The sequence below is a fragment of the Limulus polyphemus genome, unplaced genomic scaffold, assembly GCF_000517525.1.
Source record: "Limulus polyphemus unplaced genomic scaffold, Limulus_polyphemus-2.1.2 Scaffold4545, whole genome shotgun sequence".
NCBI lineage: Eukaryota > Metazoa > Arthropoda > Merostomata > Xiphosura > Limulidae > Limulus > Limulus polyphemus.
The window spans coordinates 5999-27980 of NW_013670155.1; the positions used below are offsets into that span (position 1 = coordinate 5999).

At 33.6% G+C, this 21982-nt stretch overlaps 1 protein-coding gene across 2 annotated transcripts in view; it reads right to left on the reverse strand.

The window, feature by feature from the left end:
• The window catches only part of LOC106471326 (calpain-B-like), a 45171-nt gene that overhangs the window by 5425 nt on the left and 17764 nt on the right, over nucleotides 1–21982 (reverse strand). For both annotated transcript variants that reach the window (XM_013931924.2, XM_022399937.1), the window contains 8 exons: nucleotides 17306–17474; nucleotides 10772–10852; nucleotides 7021–7121; nucleotides 5484–5561; nucleotides 4707–4882; nucleotides 3930–4093; nucleotides 3422–3639; nucleotides 3154–3196 (listed from right to left, as the gene is read on the reverse strand). In XM_013931924.2, coding sequence (XP_013787378.2) covers nucleotides 3154–3196; nucleotides 3422–3639; nucleotides 3930–4093; nucleotides 4707–4882; nucleotides 5484–5561; nucleotides 7021–7121; nucleotides 10772–10852; nucleotides 17306–17474 — 1030 coding nt within the window. The remainder of the gene's footprint in view (nucleotides 1–3153; nucleotides 3197–3421; nucleotides 3640–3929; nucleotides 4094–4706; nucleotides 4883–5483; nucleotides 5562–7020; nucleotides 7122–10771; nucleotides 10853–17305; nucleotides 17475–21982) is intronic.

Below are 21982 nucleotides of genomic sequence, written 5' to 3' on the forward strand. Positions count from 1 at the left end.
TATATATATATATATATTAGGCAACCAAGTTAGTGAAAGTAAAAGTGAAGTCAGGCTGTGTGATTTTAGCCATAAACAGCGTATAGTGACAATTTCTAAAGTGAGTTTCACAGCTTGTATTGTAGTAATGTAAATAGAGGAGGATAATTTGTCTTGTCAAAGGGTGTTCTACAGTAACTGAACTCACCTGTGTGAACACTGAATAAAAGGAGACAATTATTTAAAGGGCTGGATACAATTGTGGTAACCAATAGTGTAACAAATTTTTGTACATACATTTGACATGTTTTTAATATATTTCAAAACAACTGGATTGGGTGCTGTCTGTTTATAGTTGAATTTTTTTACAAACAAGTCACAGACACCTTCTGTACAGAATCTTGTCCCATAAAAACTTGATATATGGAGAGCCAGTCAGGAATTATACAGTGGTAAACAGCAATAAACGAAGATATGAACGATGGCAGAAGTAGGCCTATGTACAAACAATTGTAGTGATAGTGAAAATAAAGTACAGATTACAATTATGCTATATAAAAATGTTGACTGATTTTGATAAATGGATAGAGAGGTGAGCGACTTGGGCTAAAAGATAGTGATCTATGAGAGTTTATTAAACAACAAGGCCTGGAGAGAGAAGAGTGCAAGCAGAGAAGAGAGGAAAAGAAATTAAAAGAAAAACTCAATGGACAAAAGGAAGAAGAGATGCTATATTTGTTATAAAATTGGATATATTGTGAATGAGTGTAAATCTGTCACCAACAAGCAACATAAAGCAGCTGGAGCTCTCCATAAAGTTGGTGCTAGCAAAAAACACAAGAAAAGAACGACTGTCACCATGGAAGTTGCTTCCAGAAGAATCAAGACAACTCATCATTTTCGCCACAAAAAGGAATTGCTATCTTCATGATTAAATGGTGCATGACTGATGGTCAGCTCAATCAGCAAATGGGTCAACAGTGCCAGTAGTGATTGGAGCATATGACAAGCATCGAGAGTGCCAACAAATCACAACATGCCAGTAAGTGAAGGCTATGTTAAGGACAAGAAAGTGAAGGTCCAAAGAGACACTTGGTGCAACAGTGAGATTTAGTATTTTTATAAGTGATAATTTATCACAGGTTTGCTTATGTAACTGTTTATAAATCAATTTTTGCGAATTGATGTCAGGTTACTTGAACCTTCTGAATTTTTCTTGTTCCTTTAAGTGAGTTTTGTTATATCATAATGTCTCATAGTTTGTAGAAACTTCTGGAAAGTTAGTGAAAGTAAAAGTGAAAAAAGTGAAGTTAGACTATGTCATTGTGTGTTTAATCATAAAAAGCATATAGTGGCAATTTCTAAAGTGAGTTTCACAGCTTGTACTGTTATTACATAGATAGAGGATAATAATTCGTCTTGTCAAACGGTGTTCTAAAGTAAATTGAACTCACCTGTGTGGACTTTAACGAAAAAGAGAATTATTTAATGCTTTGGATACAGCTGTGATAACCAATAGTGTAACAAATTTTTGTACACATGTTTGACTTGTTTTGAATATATTATTTTAAAACAAGTGGATCGTGTACTGTCTGTTTATTGTTGAAATTTATTGTCAACAAGTCGCAGACATCTATTATAAAGAATCTGGCTCTATAAAAACTTGACAAGAACCTATTGAATATGAACAAATTGGTAACAAAGAAGTCCGTTCATTATTACATATAACTGGGAATGTCAATAGACTAGATAGCAAATGAGACCACATCTAAAAAGCTTTGTTTTTTCCATGGATCACCAATGATGTGAAGAAATGGGCTAAGTCAAGATGGCCTAGTCTTCTTAAAGTAAGGTAAAATTTTGATCCAATCCATTCCTTTGGGTTTCCTTGAATATAAAATGTCTTCAAGTATTTCCATTTTTTAAGGTCATTGGAGGTTTCCAGTTAATCATGTTTTTAATTCTTTTCTTGTTCTTTGCAATTCAATTTAATTCTTTTGATCAAGTGAATAAACCTTCAGTTTGAACATACCTATAATATGTGTAAACTTCTTGCAGTTGATAGTTCCATTCAATCAAATATATATGAAACTTAAATACTCTGAATGGAGCTTAATCAGAATATTTATATGATATGCCAAGGAAAAGGTGACAACTTACTTAAGGAAAACTCCTAGTAAGGAAAACTTAGAATAGCACTTTGTCTGGTGAAATGAAATTTGTTAAACTGTGTTATACGATAGAGTCTTTGTCACTGCAATACTCTGAATCTGTATTTCATTACAAGTGTTATAGAGATTTAGTACATAGTAGACTTAATGAAGCTTCAGTTAAAAATAATGTTGTTCTGCCTGAGAATTTAAGGACACCCTCTAACAGATGCAAAATCTAAGCTTGATTCAGATGAGGCTTCAAGAAATGTTGGAAAGGAAAAAATTAAGAGGTGTTTCTTTTAGTGCAAGCAGCCTGAATATGGGGTAATGAGTAAAAAGATATGGAAGAGATTCATGTACATCAAAGAAAATACTCCAGTATCAAAACTGAAGTTAGAATTAACTTATATAAACATCTTGCTTAATTGTGTATCACTTGATTTATACTACCACCAAATGCTGAAGTCAGCAATAATTTAAAATGCTACAGACATGTTAACAATACCAGGCATAGTGTGGCATTCATTAAAGGCTTTCTATTTTTCTTACATATAATAATAAATTCTGAAAATTACCACTATTTTAAATATTTCTAGTATAGTTTACCCTACAATAGAACTCCCCAAATTATAGTAAAATCCAAAATAAAAAATGGCACAAAATATTTCTCAGCTCATTAGGTTCTAGTAAATGTGATGAGCAGATAAGGTCAATCTTGGCAACTAAATCTAGCAAAAACGAAGTTTTAGGACATTTCATACAATACTATATATATGTTGCTCTTCTTATGATATTAAATGTTGAGTTTTTAATTTTAGGCTTCAAGGTAAATTTATATATATGTAGATGTTATTTTATCAAATATTGACTAATAATATAGAATTTCTTCTGAAATATTTATACCAATAAGGCATACATTTTACTTTAAACAAAATTTATTCTATTTGCTTGAAACTTTATATCATTATTCAAGCAAAATTTAATATGAAAAACTATTTAAAATGACTAAAATATATCTTACTTCTTCATCAGGGGACTTAAGTCCAACATCTTCATCATATTCGCTGAAACAAAATGCATTAATATCAAATAAACTTTTATGTATATTACCTGGATGTAAATTTTAGATTAATTTATAATCTATATACAAGTGATAAATAACAACCAATGAAGAATAAAACAAAGTAATTTTTGAAATCCATTTCCAATGAAAACATGAAATTTGATTTTATCTCCAAGTTATCCAGTTCCTTATACTCCTGAAATAAGTTCACATAGGATTATTTTACCTCATTTTGTTTTCTTTTTCAGTGAACACTCGCAGGACAAATTCTCCTCTTTCATCTGGGTCAAAAGTAGAAGGTATAATGCTGTAGGAGCCAGGGGGAAGTTTGAATCTGCAACTTACTTCACGCAGATTTATAAAAGAAGGAGATTTAGCTGCTGGAGTTCTAGATTCAAAAAACTCCTTTGGTAATGGTTTAGGTAAATTGTCTGGGTCATTCAGCTAATGAAAATAGATGTAAAAAAACATAAAAAACTGAAAGGTAAATTGTTTAGTCCCCTTAATTAGCTGGTTACACACAACAATTTAGAACAGAAATATTATTTCTAATGTTTTTAGGATCAATATTTCATGTTTCTTGCTCTCTTTGTAAGAAAAATTGGACCACAATAAAAATTACAAAAAAACAAAACAGATATTGAATTTGCCAATTTACAAAAAAGCTCATGAAAACTACTGATCTCCATTCTCAAATAGCTGTCACTATGAAATAAAATACATGTGTAACTCACATGATAGATAATATAGCCAACTGTTAAACAGTCCTGTCCAATTTGTCGTTTCGATCTGTGATGTTTCTGCATTAGTGCCACTATCATAGTACAAAGATCATCATCATCATCATCATCAACATCTTCAAGTGTAACCTGGTATTGAGGGTTCATCCAAAATGTATCTGAAATTCAATTTATTAGAATTTCTGGATTTATAGTCATAACCATAAGGTAAACTCCCTTGGCTAAACTAAACATCTTCTCTTTCTCCTACAGACATACAAACGTGTGTGTGTGTGTGTATTAAATGATTCTTTGAAGTGGCTACCAAAGTCTAGCATTTTTATTAATAATTAAGTGACACTTAGGTCAATCCAGCTTCTCAGTGCAAAATTTTGCTTCCACTTTAGCTCTACTCTATCAAGGAAGGCTCTAATTATCATAAACAGTAACAGAAACTTTAGATTTGAATAGTGGCTCATTAGTATGCTACACAATTAATATAATTTTTGTCATGGATTTAAATACGATAAAAATTAACTTGTGTTTTTTCATTTGGTTTTTTATCATTTTTCTATTTTGTCAATTCTTATAAAATTTTCATACAAACACACATTCTACAATCAAGTATCTTATGCATAATAAAAAGGTTTTCGTTAACAAAAGATTATTTATAGAGCTTTATTTGAAAATGCAGAACATATACCTCACTCTGTATTCTGTAGTAAATACTGTGCATTATAAAAGAAAAAGTATTAAATTATCAACTAGCAGACAGACTTCTTTCCACCTCACCAGGGTAGTTTCTACATCCTCCAGCAGTACATCCAGGAATCCAGCTGCTTTCAAAAACGTGCATGTTCCACTTCTTCTTGGACACCTGTGTGAGAGGCTCATCATCAAGAGAATCTGGGTTAAGATTGCAGATTTCTAGCCTGTTGAAGTTCAGGAGAAAGTCTCTAAAAGACATCCTGAAAAGATACAAAAAAAATCTCTCAGGCATTAAAACTGGTTTGAAAATATTAAGGAATAAAACTATGAAATCTTATTTATCAGTGCCTTCTGTTCACATGTAATTTGTTTAACAATTCACTTACTTTACAACTTATGATCAAACAAGTTTCTCCATAGTCAATATTATGTACTTCATTTTATAATAGGTTGATCTTAAATCATTTATTTCAAACAATACCAACAACAACAAAAAAAAAGAGTACAAGACGGGTGTGATAAAAAAAAAGAACTTAAACCACATGATTCAATAAACAAACAGCAAGGGCTTGAAGTAAACCAGTTATTTTTTATTACTTTAATAACTGATAATACTGTGAGAAAAATTTAATAATATCCTTTTGTATATAAACCATGAACTCTCAATCAAATGCATGTAAAATCTTAATTTCACAAAATTTTAAATATCACCTGTTTTTGCTCATGAAATCTGGGAGAAACAAATGAAGATTTTTTTGATTTTATCTCAATAAATGTTTTATTAAGTGTGTAGACTTGGCAGATTCCTTCCTCTAGTTCAAAAATGTCATTAAAAACAACAACAAATATCCCATTAATCACCAGAATTCTCCATCATGTTCAAACGTAAGTCCTAGTTCTTTTCTTTCATTCTCATTGACCATGGTCCACTCAGGAGAGCTGAAAATGTGTAAAAAATATGTAATTAAATGTTGGTTCCCTTGTTTTAATTTGAAGATTATTATATTACTTAAGTTTGCTGATGACATTAAAATTTTGGTTGTTGCTGGCTACAAAGAGGTTGCTACTGCATTACAAAAGAATTTGGATTATTTAGGCAAATAAATGGCAGATGGCTTTCAATTCCAATAAATCATTCAATGCAGGGTAACAAATGTGGGATATCACAATTTGAATCATTAGTATAATTTTGGTGGGAATAACCTTAACAGAATTATGAAAGAAAAAGATCTTAGTATTCTGGCTGATCAGTTTCTTAAGAGATCCAAGCAATGTGATATTTTTAGTAGAAGGGCAAATAAGATTTTAAGTTGTAGCAAAAGAAATATTGAATACAAGCCATAAAAGGTTATAATTCCATTACACTGGCCATTGATTAGGCCACATTTGGAGTATTATGTTCAGTCTTGGACCCCTTACCTCAAAAAGGACATGGAATTTTTGGAAAGAGTTCAGGAAAGGGCTACTAGAATGATACCTGGGATGAAAATGTTATCATATGATAGTTTGAGATCTCTGGATTTGCTTTCTCTTTAAAAATATTTAGAGCTAGGGGATGTGGTTGAGGTGTTTAAGATTGTTAAAGGAATTGGTGGTGTTGATACATCACCTTTTTTCATATTTAATGATAGGAATGGTAAGACTAGGGGATACAAATATCAATTTTGGCAGAGAAGAAGTCATCTTCAGCTAAGAAAACTATATTTTTCTAACAGGGTGATTAGTTTCTCAAACAGGTTGCCTTTGGATGTGGTGGATGCAGTTAATTTCAGGAAGTTTAATGGAAAGCTGGATAAGTATTTGAATGACAATGGCTAGCTTTGAATTATTTTTTATTTTTTTAAGGTTTAATTTGGTGGATAGGACAGCCAAGATGGACCAAACGTCCCTTGTTGTTCTTTAATATTATGTTAAGATGGTAAGATTGCATGCACTACTGCAATATCATAATAAAATTAAGAATGTTTTTGTATTAAAAGTAATAATAACCTGTAGCTCACGTTTCTGTTACGGGTAAAAATGTTTGGTTTACGTGTGGTTCTTAATTTACTCACCACTAATAACCTAAAATACTTTTGTGGTGTGAATAACGTAACAAAAAATCACACTCACAGTTAGTTATCCATTATTATTATTATACAGCGTTATTATACAGGTTATTTATTTGTTTTCTTCACTAAAACGTGAATATCAGTGAAAAAAATGAACCAACAAGTAAAAATCTGAAAATGTTACTTTACAAATACATACTAATTTCTCCCAATGTAAAAATAGCTATTTGAGTCAAATGTAAAAACTACAAATTAAACATAATTGTAAATTATTGTTCTAAAAATCAAACTGATAAGGTATAAAAAATATAGAAAAAAATTAAACATTAAAACAAATGAAAAAGTACCTATCACTCCAGGCTCCTTTCCATTCACACTCGTTACCCCATGGATTACGAATTCTGATCAAAGGGATCTTTCCAGATACTCTTGGAGTGTCCACTTCAACCTAATAGTAATACAGTACTGCAAGATTTTATTTATGAATTTCTATGAGAATTATTATTTACTTTAAATGTGATCCTTTCTTTTTACTTAAACAGGAAAACAAAAATGAAAGGTTTGGTTGTTAACTAATCTTTTATAGTAACTCGTTAATATTACTTTTCTAACTGATAATGACTTTTTCATATCGGAGTAACTGTCTTCCCTACTTTTTTATCTTTGTCTGTGGACTGAAAATTTCATAAGTTTATTCGGATGTAGTGTTAGCTAACAGTATGCGCCATCTATAGTCACACACGTAAACTCCTTATTTTAAGAAAAACATTGAAACAAGTCATACAAACTGCATATCAATGAAATAAATGGTTCAATAATGCACACGTAATATTTCATAAAAGGTGCCGAAACAAATAATTAATCCTAAAATCTGGAGTCGATCGTGAAGAAATTAGTACTCTTTTGGTCATTACAATATTCGACAAATGTTAAAAAGCACTAAAGTTGCCTTTTAGAGATAATTTAGTATTAGAAACAATACAACTACTATGTTCCTCGGTTCATTTTTTGCGGAGAAATGTTTATTTGAAAGTTAGCTCTTCCACCTTTTCGTGTCAAGATTTTAGTGCAAGTCCATTGTCTCTTGCAAAAGCAATTTACCTATAGAAGACCTGTTTATAGTGCTAAACTAGTCAATATACACTGGGAGAATGTCAGATACTCGTGTTTATCCTATTCTCAGTTGCAGGAACAAGGTTCGATGTTTACAACAATTGCAAGTATTATGTATACGGTTACAATGGGGCTCCTGTTGAAGTCATAGTGATCAGAAGGAGAGGTCATCCAAAATATTTAAAATCGATCAATAAGAGCAAGAAAAATAGTTATTTCGTTCTTTTCTAACTATAATGTAACTATTTTCACTGTCTTAAATGGATCAGTGTTTGATAGACATAGATATGACTGATCGGACCTCAACCAAAAAGTCGTAAGAAATAGTTGGAGAACATTTATTGTTATTTCTACTAAATGCACAGGGTGTCCAGGCGTTATGAATATGTGCTTACAGCGTAAATCAAGATAGAAATGAAAAAAAGCACTGAACTAAAGTAGCATTGCTTTGGAAAGTATGTTAATTAAAAAACAACACTTCATTTATTATTTGAAGCAAGAAATCGAAGACTAAATTATCACGCACATACGCAGGGAGGATTCAGGCAAACCACCTATTTTTGTGATGTAAACAAATTATGCTTTTAGCGCAGCTGCTTATGGTTTTTAACGTTTTATACATAGTCCAAATTCTTTTGATGACGCATCAGCATTTGTTGGCTTGAAGTAGTTGCATTTAATTGCTTCTGCTGACACTTTGTAATTGGAAGGCCGAAGCCGTATTTCTACTGTCAGGCTTTGTAAGCCAGATTATTTACAGTAGGTGTCTTTGACTTGTTGGCAATAAATTTCAACAATAAACAAACAGCAACATAGCCCACGTGTTTTAAAATAATATATTAAAACAAGTCACACATACATACAAATGTTTGATACATTGTTGGTTATCACAATTGTATCCACAGCTTTAAATAATTGTCTCTTTTTAGTCAAAGTTCATACATAGTGAATAATTACCTGAGGTGTAAGCAAACCGAAGAAAGACTGAGTGCTCTAGCTTTAATACATAATCATTATGACACTGCTATCAACATTGAAACTGTGTGTAATTTATTTATGGAAAAGTACCCCAGAAGAATGGAGCATGTTAACATGTTATTTCAGTAGTGCATACCTGTACGTATATGATAGCCAATGATTGAAATAGCTAATATACTGTTGCTATACAAAGTTGTTTAAATTAGTAATATAAATTAACAATTAATAACTACTCTGCATGTAGATAGTACAGTACTTTACTACAATATAACATACATATGGATGCTAATTTAAATCTAACTCCCCATACAACAGAATGATGATTTGTTGACTTTTCATTAGATGTTTGTGGGTTTTATGTGAACAGCCATGCAATTGTTTAACCTATATTTCATGCAAAATTGTTTCCAGATTTAATCTCAAAACACCTATTTTTTTGTTTTTGGGAGGGGGACATGCCCCCAGACCCACGTAGCATTAGCATGCTTTGCACAATATGTATTGGCTTTTGATCTCACAAATTAGAAACCCTCTTTCAAACATTCTGCGTACGAGCCTGATTATGTAAAGTTTTATACAAGGAACTGATCTATCGGATTTTCTCTTGTTCAAAGTTCCAACCAAAACGCCCCCAGTGGCAAAGCGGTATGTCTGCGGACTCACAACGCTAGAAACCGGGTTTCGATACCTGTGGTGAGCAGAGCACAGATAGCCCATTGTATAGCTTTGTGCTTAATTTCTAACAAACAAACCAAAACGATTAACTCGTGATTTGAAGATTAAAATTAAAAGAACAAAGACGTTTAAATGCAACTCAAACCAATGACTGGGCATGAGTTTAAGTTATTATATTCTTGAATTCACAGGTGTCTTTGGAAGAGTGAAAAGCCAAGAAATATTGCTTTACAAGAAAATTCCCTGCCATTTTACAATTGAATAGCACCCTAGCAAAATCACTATGCCTCTGTGAAGGCGCGTTTTCCAGAATATAAGCCATCAACACCCTAAAGTTTAGTTTATTCTGGCAGAAACATGAAAGTCGCATCTTTTGAGTAACTATTAGTTAGTTATTTTCATAACTATACTGTCCCAGTGGGTGGTTTGTTTTGAATTTCGCCCAAAGCTACACGAGGGTTATCTGCGCTAGCCGTCCCTAATTTAGCAGTAAAAGACTAGAGGGAAGGAAACTAGTCATCACCACCCACCGCCAGCTCTTGGGCTACTCTGTTACCAACGGATACTGGGATTGACCCTCACATTATAACGAACCCACGGCTGAAAGAGCGAGTATGTTTGGTGGGATGGGGATTTGAACCTGCGACCCTCAGATTGCAATTAAAGTGCCCTAACCACCTAGCCATGCCGGGCCACCCAGTGGGTGAGCGGTAATTTTACGGTTTTACGGCGCAAAAAAAAGGGGGGTTCAATTACCTGCGGTGGACAGAGAGCAAATAGTGCAAAGCTAAAAATTGAGCCAAGGAAACAACAACACAATAATACTACGTTGATAACGCTATTCGTTCATAAATTCAACACCAATATTCACTTAACTGTGGCGGCTTTATAATCGGATTGTGTAAACCTATTTTAATTTTCGAAAAAAAATCTCTAACCCAAGTCACGTATATAATTATATTAGGAAAATGTTTATAAACTCTTAAAAGCAAAATTGCCATTATGTAACGATGAAATTATGCTTAAAGATCGTCAGGCTGTTACTACCAACACACTTAATCACTTTATAGTTAGACATTCAATTCCAGTAAAGAGCCACGTATTACAGTCATCCTGTATGTAGATTCTATGTGATCGAGGTAATAAAAATGCCCTTACTGATAGTGTGCGTTTAATATAACAAAAATATATCAGTCATCATCAAAATGTTCAAAAGAAGAAAGGTTTGCCCTCTTGAAATGTTCAGAGTATCGGATCTCCCTTTGTCACGTTAACTCTACTCCTAACGAATACCCTTACTTTAGGAACACACTATTCAAGAGTAATACCCACCATACGGATGGCAGTAACGCTATATGCATGACCTTTAATTAATCCATTGTCTTGTTCCATCTCGGTGACATCACTATCCGGCTGGAAAAAGATGGCAAGAAAAACGTTTTGTCAACAAAATGGAAAACAAATTCGAGTTTATGTAACAGAGCAACTTAGAAATCTGGGAATAATACCTCAATTTAATCAGAACGTTTTGTTAAAATGTGTACTAATGTAGGAAGACGAGTCTAAAAATTGTCCTTCAGTTAAACACAATAGCAAAGCATAAACTCCTATTACCATTATCGATTAAAGATGGCTAATAGATTGCCCATTAAGGGCTTTTAATCTGAGAAAGCTGTACAAATAACGTAGAAACTTTGATATATTATATTTGTTGATCAATAGCTTTTGTTATCTTCTACGAAGCTTCATTATATTGCTGTAAGCTATATTTCCAATATTTTAATTTAGATGTTTGTGTGACGTAATGACGACACAACGTCTAGAGGATTCCTACAATAAGTAAAAAACTAGCACAATGTTAAAATGTCAGATTGAGTGGATGAGTTAACGAGTTAATCAGTTCAGCGTCAGTTAGTGAGTTAGATAGTGAAAGTTATTGCGTCTGTTCCGGCAATGATCGATTTAGTAAGTTAGTCTGCCAGCGTGTTTGTTATTGATTGATTAGCAAGAAAAATCCACAAGTAAGGTTATTTGTGAGTTAGGCGGGCAGAAAATTAAGACAAGATCAAGAGGTAAAACACGAGAATTTGAGAGAAGAGAAAGAAACAAATGTATTATTTAAAGCATGCAAAAAAAAAAAGAATATCGATGACAGAATAAAATATTTGTAAAACGAAGTGGTAAATGCAAATATCAAAGTAACCATACCTCTTTCTGCATCCATCCAAGAATTCTAAAAGTTTAAACGATTAAATATGGAACAGAAGAACCTATTTGGTTTACTTCTGTTACTACTACCGCTGTGGCATCTGTGATTTCAAGACCTTCCCAGACGACTCCCGCCATGACACTACCAAATCCAGTTTCAGAATTTAGTTGTCCAGGTAAACAGTATCACCCAATCAAGAAACCAGTGGATTATTTTGGGGAAAATGCTGTGGGAGGCATATCAGACTTAGTTCGAAATAATTTCCATAGTGAATTGATGGAATAATGAGCAATAAACTATTTATCCTACGGCCCATACAAAAGAAACAGCTTTAACAACATTAAATAAAAGAAAAACCTTCCAGCTGAGACCTGTAACAACTATCAAGCTATTGAAACTGCATTATTCAACAGGTATGGAGTGACATACCGAAAGGAAGTATCCGAAACAAAGTTCCAGAGCAGGGTATGGTTAGTCAAACTCTTGGAAGAATGCGAAAGGCTTGCCCAATTATCTTATCCAGATGCTACACGTGAAATGATTCAGTTAGCAATAGAACCTAAATCCATTAAGATTGCAAATAAACAGCTAAATCTAGAAGTTATATGATCATTAGATCAGATAGTCTTGAAACATCAACTTCCCCTGATGACAGTCTATAAGAAATGCAAGGATTAGTTGGGCAACTAGTGAAACAGAATGTAGATAATAAACCACAAGGCAATGGATCTTTCAAATGCAACTAGAAATGACATATTGCTAAGAACTACAAACAAAAACCTGTAGGGAATAATCATTCCTTTCAAAGGGTGTCAGGAAAAGGGAACTGTTATAAATGTCGGAAACATGGTCATTACATCCGAGCTTGTGCAAAATCAACAGCTGTTAATACACCAAGGAGGTAATACCCTAAGGATGAGTCTTATAGCCCAACCAGATAAAAGTAACAAGAAATAGCTTACCAGAGATTGTAAAAACAAGAATTATCTGGAAAGATAAGGCAAAAGTTAGCTGAGAATACCATATCCATGAGATAAGAAGTTAATTATCTAAAGAAACCAGTTCACGATTCCACTAGTTTATTGTTGGGTTTGTTTGTTTGATTGTAAAATTTAACACAAAGATATTCGAGGGCTATCTGCTCTATTCGTCCCTAATTTAGAAGTAATCGATTAGATTTGGTAATGGAAGGCGGGGAAATTGCATCTAGAGATGAAAAAAAAAGATAAATTGATGCGAACAGCAAGTAAACATAAAATTTAGCAAGAACAAAGTTGAAAGCTACTCTACTCTTCATAATGTGTGGATAATTGACATTGAGAAAGAGTGCATATTGGGAACTTGGTTTGGTTTGTTTTGAATTTTGTGCAAAGCTATTCGAGGGTCATCTGTGCTAGCCATCCCTAACTTAGTAGCGATAGATTAGAGGGAAGGCAGCTAGTCAACACCGCCCACCGCCAACTCTTAGGCTGCTCTTTTACCAATGACTAGTGGGGTTGACTGTAAGATTATAATGCCCCCACGGCTGAAAAGGCGAGCATGTTTTGTGATGGGATTTCGAACCCACGACCCGCCTCATATTGGGAACTGACTTCATGTGGAAAATTGGATGCGAAATTAGGCTACCTTCAAATTTTATGACCAGAAAATTCTTGTGCACTACGTAACAGTTACTACACCAGAGATTGGATATCTAGCAATAACAAGGAGGGTTGTCATTGTACCATCAAAACGTGAAATACTCATATCAAAACTACACACCCCAGTGTGTCCTGAGGGATTAATGGTTGGAAGACATCTCGTGGATCTTAAGAATAAAAATATCATCGCTAGGGCATGAACATAACAAACTATAAAGTTTGATTCAATTCTGGATGATGCATTAGAAGATGCAAATATGTTCTGCATAAAAGAACATTAGAAATAGTCTCCTTTGAAGTAAGGTATTGGAATTATGATAGCAAATCCTCATATAAAGACAGTTTAAAAACGCACAAGAGCTGTATAATCGGAACTGTGGTGGTCTAACAGATGATAAATGTCATAGATTACAAAATACCTTCTTCAGTGAACCTCATTATTTGGGCCAAACAACTAAAACCTCATAAGATTGATAATGAAGATGCAGCATCAATGCGTTAGTTAGCCAGACGATTCCTAACTGCAAAACTGTCTTGAGGCTTTCAGAGAAATAGAAGCCATAAAAGAACGAGGGGTAATAGAACCAAGTATTATTCCTTTGACACCGCCTATTGTAAACCTATTGAATCCAAAAGGCCTTATGTGGACTAGAGAAAGAATGAAGTCACAAAAAGGATGCCAACTCAATACAAAGAATTGACTACTTTGGATGCTCTTTCTGGATCAAAATAGTTGTTTTTAACATTAGATCTTAAGAGCAGTTATTGGTAAGTATAAGTCGACATAGCAAGTAGAGAGAAGACAGTATTTACTGCAAGAAATGGATTTTGGCAATCTGTAGCGTTACAATTTTGATTATGTAATGAACCTACTACATTTCAATGAATAATAGTGTGTGCTTTCTCTTAAGTATCCTGGAATATCGTACTCATCTATTTGGATGACATAATCACACATTGGAAGGCCTTTGGTAATGCTAATGATGGACTAAGGAATATTCCGGATCAGCTGAGGAAAAAGAACCTTAAAATGACACTTAAGAAACCCGAATGGTTCCGTCAACAGTCAACGTATAGGGAGTTTCTACAGATCTATCTAAGATTGAAACTATTCAGAAATAGCCGACACCAAAGAACTTGCATGAGCTAAGATAATTTCTAAGACTGTGTTCGTACTACCTTCGTCTTTTAAAATCATTTCCTGACACAGCATGTCTTCTACACGAATTACTTGAAAAACCAAATGTGTATTGTTGGACTGCTGATTGTGAACAAACATTCAGCAAACTGAAGACAGAATTAACCACTACTCCTGTATTAGCATACTCAACTCTTGAAGATCCACTCATATTAGATACAGATGCCAGTGAGTTTGCAATGGGAACAGTGTTATCAAAAGTACAACATGGAAAAGAAAATTTGATTGCCTTTATATCAAGGCAATGAATGCTGCAGAAATGATGTACTGTACAACTTGAAAAGGGCTACTAAGTGTTGCTTGAGTCCTGGTCATTTCTCTCATTATCTATACTATCAGAAATACTGCCCTACGGGCGGCTGTTTGTGCTATTAATTACTAATCGTAGTATTAATAAATCATTGAAAAACGTTTAGAAATAGTGAACATTTTCTAAAAAAATGATTTTTTTGGGAAGTTCTGCACGGGAAAAGTGTTCGGATTGTGCTGATATAAACTGTAATGTTTTATATATCAAAAATGGCCCCTTTATTGAAAAAATAACATTTTTTTAAGAGCTTCATTTTCTTAGTACTATATTTACAGATTACATCAATAAAGATATAATCAAACCCTTACGTACAGTCCAAGTGAAAGTCGTGTTCTTGTTGGGATGAGAGTACTTTTATTTAAAATTGTGTTTTATGATAAAGAAACGTTTTTTTTTTTTAATTGTCAGAATCTGGAATACACAAAGTGTGAAATTTGTTATGGATTTTTGTTTGTGGTGCCATTCAATAGACGGCGCCACACTGTATTTATTATTTCCGTCAAATACATAGATACGTATATACACTCTATGTCCATTATAGTAAGATGGGCAAAAGTTTACATTCTGGACAGATCATGAATCATTAAAGTGGCTGGTGAATTTTCGTACTCCAGAAGTCCAGATAGCAAGATGGCTCCAGAAACTTCAGGAGTACAAATTTAACATTGTTCATCACTATGGATAGAAACAAGGAAACACAAATGCATTATCCTGGATACCACGTTTTAATGAAGGTTGCAAAAGATGTGAAAAGATGGAAGTAGAAGATAGTAAAGATAGCCAACCTAAAGTACAACAGAGTATAGTCCAAGATGGGATGGCCACAAAAATGTATTGGGCATAGTAGGATTCGTTATGTCTACAAGAGAACTTACGTCAGAAATTAGAAGATAACGATGAGAAATAACATTAATGTTGGTACTTCCACAGACTCTACATTCAGAAGTAATATGCCATCTCATCAACCATTCAATAGCTGAAAACTTAAGTATTAAGATGGCACTGGAGAGTAAGATGACATTTCTATTGGGTTGATTTGAGAGAGAGAGAGAGAGAGAACTGGTGTAAGTCATTTAAACTATACTGTGAATGGAAAGGCCCATGAAAGAAAGAGCATGGGTAACTACAGCAGTACTGTGTCAAAGCATGATTTGAGAGAGTTGCTGTCAAAGGGCTTGGTCTTCTGTCACAGTTATGATGGTATACTTCATTAAATGGCCAGAAACATATGTTGTCCCTAACTAGGAAGCAAAAACTCTACCAAGGAGAATCGTCAATGAATTTTTTCAAGATTTGAGGTACCTATGGAACTCACTAGATCAGGGACAGAATTATGAATCATTATTTTGTTAATTTGAATTTTTTTACTTTAACATTTTAATTAATAATTTAGTGATTGTAATGCTTAATTGGGAATATTTAAGTCAATTTTAACTAATGACTTTATTGCTATGGAGATTTAAGGTTTATTGCCCTGTTTTATTTGTGTAGTAGGATTTTTCAAGATATTTCAGAATCCAGGAAGAGGCAATACTGTATACTATATTTTGAATATTTTAATTTTAGATGTTTGTTTGATAGAGGGAGCTTGTAATGATGTGATGATGGTCAAACATCTAGAAGCTTCCTATAATAAACAGAAAACTAGTACAAAATAAAAAGGTCAAACTGAATAAGTAAGTTAATGAGCTAATCAGTTGAGTGTCAGTTAATGAGTCTAAAAGTCAGAGTTATTGCATCTGTTCATCTGTGATCGATATTTAATAAGTTGGTTAGCATTTTATCGATCACTTAGCGAGGAAATTCTGCAAATAAGTTTATTTGTGATTAAGTGTAGCATTAGTCTCAGAATTATCGTTGAAACGTTGTTTGTTAAGTTAGGCTTACCAGTGAACATAGCCTGTGGTAAATGTTATAGAGGAAACAAATTATTCGTTATTGTTAAGTGGACTGGACTTTGCATTATTTTTACCAAACAAGTTAAAAGAAACAGCTCGACTATTAGGTGTGAAAATTTCATCTTTTATAATACACAGTAAAAATTTTACAAAAACAATGAAACCTTAACTTTCTATGGAATCTTTGTGTGAAATTGAAAAAAAATTACGTTGACTTCTTTATAGTAATTCATAACAGCTGTTATTCAGGTAATTCGTACCTTTACCTGTGTGTGTGTGTGATTTTACTTTTGTCGTTTATGCACCACTGTGAACCTTAATTTATAATAACGCTTGAAGAACACATAGGGTTATTGGTGTTAATTTATTTTTCTGAATTATTTACTGGATAAACTATTTTTTAAGATGTAGTTTTTATTTTACTCTTCCCAAACATTTTGAATTTTAGCAAGAAAATTTGAGTGAAGTTCATTCGATTCGCCACTTGACATTGTGTTAGACCGATTTCTGGGAAGTTTGCTCATCAGTAGCCACACGAATCGACAAACAGAGCAAAACTGAGCTTTATATTTCAACAATTTTAGTTGTGAGAGAGAAATTACGACTCTTACCTCTACAGCACATCCCATTAAAGACCATCTTTCGTAGGCTTTCAACATGATTCTAAACAAGTTATCTGGTGCTTTCTGAATCTCGTAAAATTCTGTTAAACCTCCAGTAAAATCTTCCATAGCCTCGCATGTTGTCCCTCCTTTCAGTGCTTCGTAAGATCCATGTAACCTAGCAAGAGGACAAACTCTCCTAAGTAACCTTGTGCCAACTCTTACACCATCCAAGCTATTATAACAAGTGCTGATTATTAGCTATAGCAATTACTGCTTTGACCGTTTTATTGGGATTATTGTGTGGAAAATGTGACTTTTATAAGGTAAAAAATGGGTTTCATATTTTAATTATTGTTTTAACAACAAAAATGCAATCCCTCTTCAGTTCTTTTATTCTAAGTGAAGGAAAAATAATGAAAATTTATTATGACAATTGATTTTAATATATTAGCTCATATAAGTAGAACCAGGAACAGCTGAGAACACACACTGGTACTCGAATATAAATACCCTAATAAATCTCAAGTAATGTGTGAATGCAGTGGATAATTAGTTGACAGATGCCATGTTTACTGAAAATATTTGCTCATAAAGTTAAAGCCTGAAACATCTGGACATAATAGTTCACACAGTTAAAGCATGAAACAGATGGATATAATGGCTCACACAGTTAAAGCATGAAACAGTTAGATTTGATGGTTCACACAGTTAAAGCATGAAACAGTTGGATATGATGGTTCACATAGTTAAAGCATGAAGTAATTGGAAATAATGTTTCATAAAGTTAGAGCCTGGAACAGTTGAATATTATGGTTCACATAGTTAAAGCATGAAGTAATTAGAAATAATGGTTCATAAAGTTAGAGCCTGGAACAGATGGTTATAATGGTTCACACAGTTAAAACATGAAACAGTTGGATATGATGATTCACATAGTTAAAACATGAAGTAATTGGAAATAATGTTTCATAAAGTTAGAGCCTGGAACAGTTGAATATTATGGTTCACACAGTTAAAGCATGAAACAGTTAGATTTGATGGTTCACACAGTTAAAGCATTAAACAGTTGGATATAATGGTTCACACAGTTAAAGCATGAAACAGTTGGATATAATGGTTCACATATTTAAAGCATGAAGTAATTAGAAATAATATTTCATAAAGTTAGAGCCTGAAACAGCTGGATATAATGGTTCACCAAGTTAAAGCACGAAACAGTTGGATATAATGGTTCACACAGTTAAAACCTTAAACGAATGAGAACTTTCATTAATTAACGAAAAGTAACTTGCCATTTTGACAATATAATAAATAAAAATGCCTAAAGTAAAGTTCCTTTTAAAGCATCACTACCTAAAACTTGTGATTTATCAAAAACAAATCAATGATCGATAGAACATCCAACTGTTCACTTTCACCTGATTTCACGCTTGTACAGAACCATTCTTACCGGTTTCGCCGTCCAGCAGCAGAGAAGCGTCGTTTGTATGTTTATGTATCAGCTTTTCACGTGTATACTTTTGACCGATCTCATCCAAACTAGACAAGCACCCTTACAGCTCCATAGATTGGCGTTTTGATCTGACCCTGCCAATGTCACACCCTGATAATGCTATGTGTTCTCTATAGTACTCTATTGATTTCTACTACACTTCTAAGGCACCCTTAGGGCACTTAGGAAGTGACATATGAGGATCATCTTTTGATCTGGCCCTACTATGTAACCACTGCAGATTCCTTGTGTATTGAATGAGTATATTAGCTGGTATAAACATTACCTCACAACACTCGACAGTTATCAAAGTTTGGTTAAATCTCTGACTTGATCATATAGAGTATAATTTTGAGTAAAAATATATTAAAGCAATATTTTAATCGTTCTGATTTTAATGACCACTTTAAAGAAAGTTGGAGAACATTCCAGTAACAATAATTAAATGTATACTAGGTGAATGCTCGTCATATGAGGATAAATGCTGATGAAATTTTCTTCAGAAAATTAAATCTAAATAAATGTTTTATGAATATGTTTTCTACAAATTAATCATATAATACTAACATATGTATAAAAATGTTTATTATTTTTTCTATTATTTCGCGAAAACAACTTTTGTGCATGTTTTGTTATCACCTCTAAGTGGTCGTTCATTAAAATTTTGAATTATATACATTATATATATATATTCTTCTTGAACTATGCAAAAAACCTTGTTCTTGAAAAAAATATTCCTACATGGTCAAATGTCTGACCCTGCGACTTATTAATTGTGATGGCAAAGACAAACAATTCTATGGTGAATGGCAAATGAACGAAGGTACAACTTTTCATTTAAAATGCGTATAACATTTTTGATTAAATTTTTAAAAATCTCTTAAAGAAGGTGAAAAATATCAATAATAATGTACTGTAGTGCCATCTACTGGGCATAAAGATATTCAAGTTGTTTTCATATATGCCCGTCATTGGTGTTTATTAGGTAATATGAAATTATCTCCGATTTAATCTATAAATGTATTCTTATTTTTTCGAATATTCAAAGAGTTAGTTGTAAATATGATAATAAATATATTAAAAAAAGTGATATAAAATCTTGAATCCGCTGGGATTTGAGCACGATAGTCCCATATGATAGTTGATCACTATAACAATTTTGATGGCCCGGCATGGCCAGGTGGATAAGGCGCTCGACTCACAATCTGAGAGTTGCGGGTTCGAATCCGCATCCCACCAAACATGCTCGCCCTTTCAGCCGTGGGGGCGTTTTAATGTGACGGTCAATCCCACTATTCGTTGGTAAAAGAGTAGCCCAAGAGTTGGTGGTGGGTGGTAATGACTAGCTGCCTTCCCTCTAGTCTTACACTGCTAAATTAGGGACGGCTAGCGCAGATAGCCCTCGTGTAGCTTTGCGCGAAATTCCAAAAAACAAACAAACAAACAATTTTGACACCCAGTCTTTGTACCCAGTGTTAGCAAATAATTCGAATCTTCAATTCAAACCATCATGTTATTCTGATTTTCCTAATATTGTAATATCTTATTCTAAACATGATGACTAAATAATTATAAACAAATTATTATCTGTGTGTGTGTGTTTAATAAATGATTGTTATGAAAATCAAACAATTACGTGCTTTGCTGTATAAGGTCCTTACTTTAATATAAATGTTAGACTGTAAGGAAAAAGGTGTCTCACAATTTCTCACGAACTTTATCATACAAGCTATACAGTTATATCACAAACCTCTAAAGTTTAGGCATAACTGTCCCTAATTTTGAAATACTGACCATAGAGAAGGCAAACAGACTGTGGCACCTGTCACCACAAGGGTTTTAAATCCAGTAATGATATTGATTGTAATTCTTATAACGCCATCCAGCTTGAAAGTGCGAAGAGTGTTCAGTAGCAATCGTGGCGCGAATCTTGGACCTACCGATCCCCGACTATGCACACTAATCACCGGCCAAGTAGAATCACTGAAGTAAGTATCAAACAGCTCTTATCCTTGTCCGGTAAAGTACGACTCACTCAAGTAAGTATCAATCAGCTCTTATCCTTGTCCGGTCAAGTACGACTCACTCAAGTAAGTATCAATCAGCTCTTATCCTTGTCTGGTCAAGTACGACTCACTCAAGTAAGTATCAATCAGCTCTTATCCTTGTCCAGTCAAGTACGACTCACTCAAGTAAGTATCAATCAGCTCTTATCCTTGTCCGGTCAAGTACGACTCACTCAAGTAAGTATTAATCAGCTCTTATCCTTGTCCGGTCAAGTACGACTCACTCAAGTAAGTATCAATCAGCTCTTATCCTTGTCCGGTCAAGTACGACTCACTCAGCTCTTAACCTTGTCCGGTCAAGTACGACTCACTCAAGTAAGTATCACTCAGCTCTTATCCTTGTCCGGTCAAGTACATTTCAATCAAGTAAGTATCACTCAGCTCTTATCCTTGTCCGGTAAAGTACGACTCAATCAAGTAAGTATCACTCAGCTCTTATCCTTGTGCAACGATTTCTATTGAAGACAACGAAACAAAGGAGAATAGAGAAAACTTACCAGAAACAATTCAAGTGCATTGTACGTCATATGCATCTCCACTGAAAGGTATTCTTTACTATCAACTTAGCCAGACATAGTTATAGCGTTCTGCTGATCATGGAATGACTTTTATAATCTAACATATTATAAGAGGTTTCAACTTATGATTTAAAAAACGGCAAGCTAATGGAAATATTGATGCCAAATCTAGATAGAAAGCTCGAGAGACTCAAACTCTCTTTTGCAATAAAAAAAGGATAAATGTTAGTACAAAAACAAACCTGTAACTACTTCATAAAATGGTTATACAATAATCCAACACGGATACACTACAACAAGCTTAAAGATTTAGAATTAATTACATTCTCAGGTTACTACTTTAAAATATTATCTTTAGCTTGACAAAACAACAACAACTTCAAGTAATATCAATTTCCAAAGCGTAGCTCACGACGTCGAATTAACACCAAAACTACTGTGCACCTATAAAAACTGGCTGGCTACATAACACCATCAATGGGTTATGTCTTTTACACTAAATAACCCTGACCAACATAAATACCGAAACTACAACGTAGCCATAGAAACTGGCTGGCTTCAAGACACCATCAACGGGTTTGCCATTTACTCTAAGTAATTCTACTCA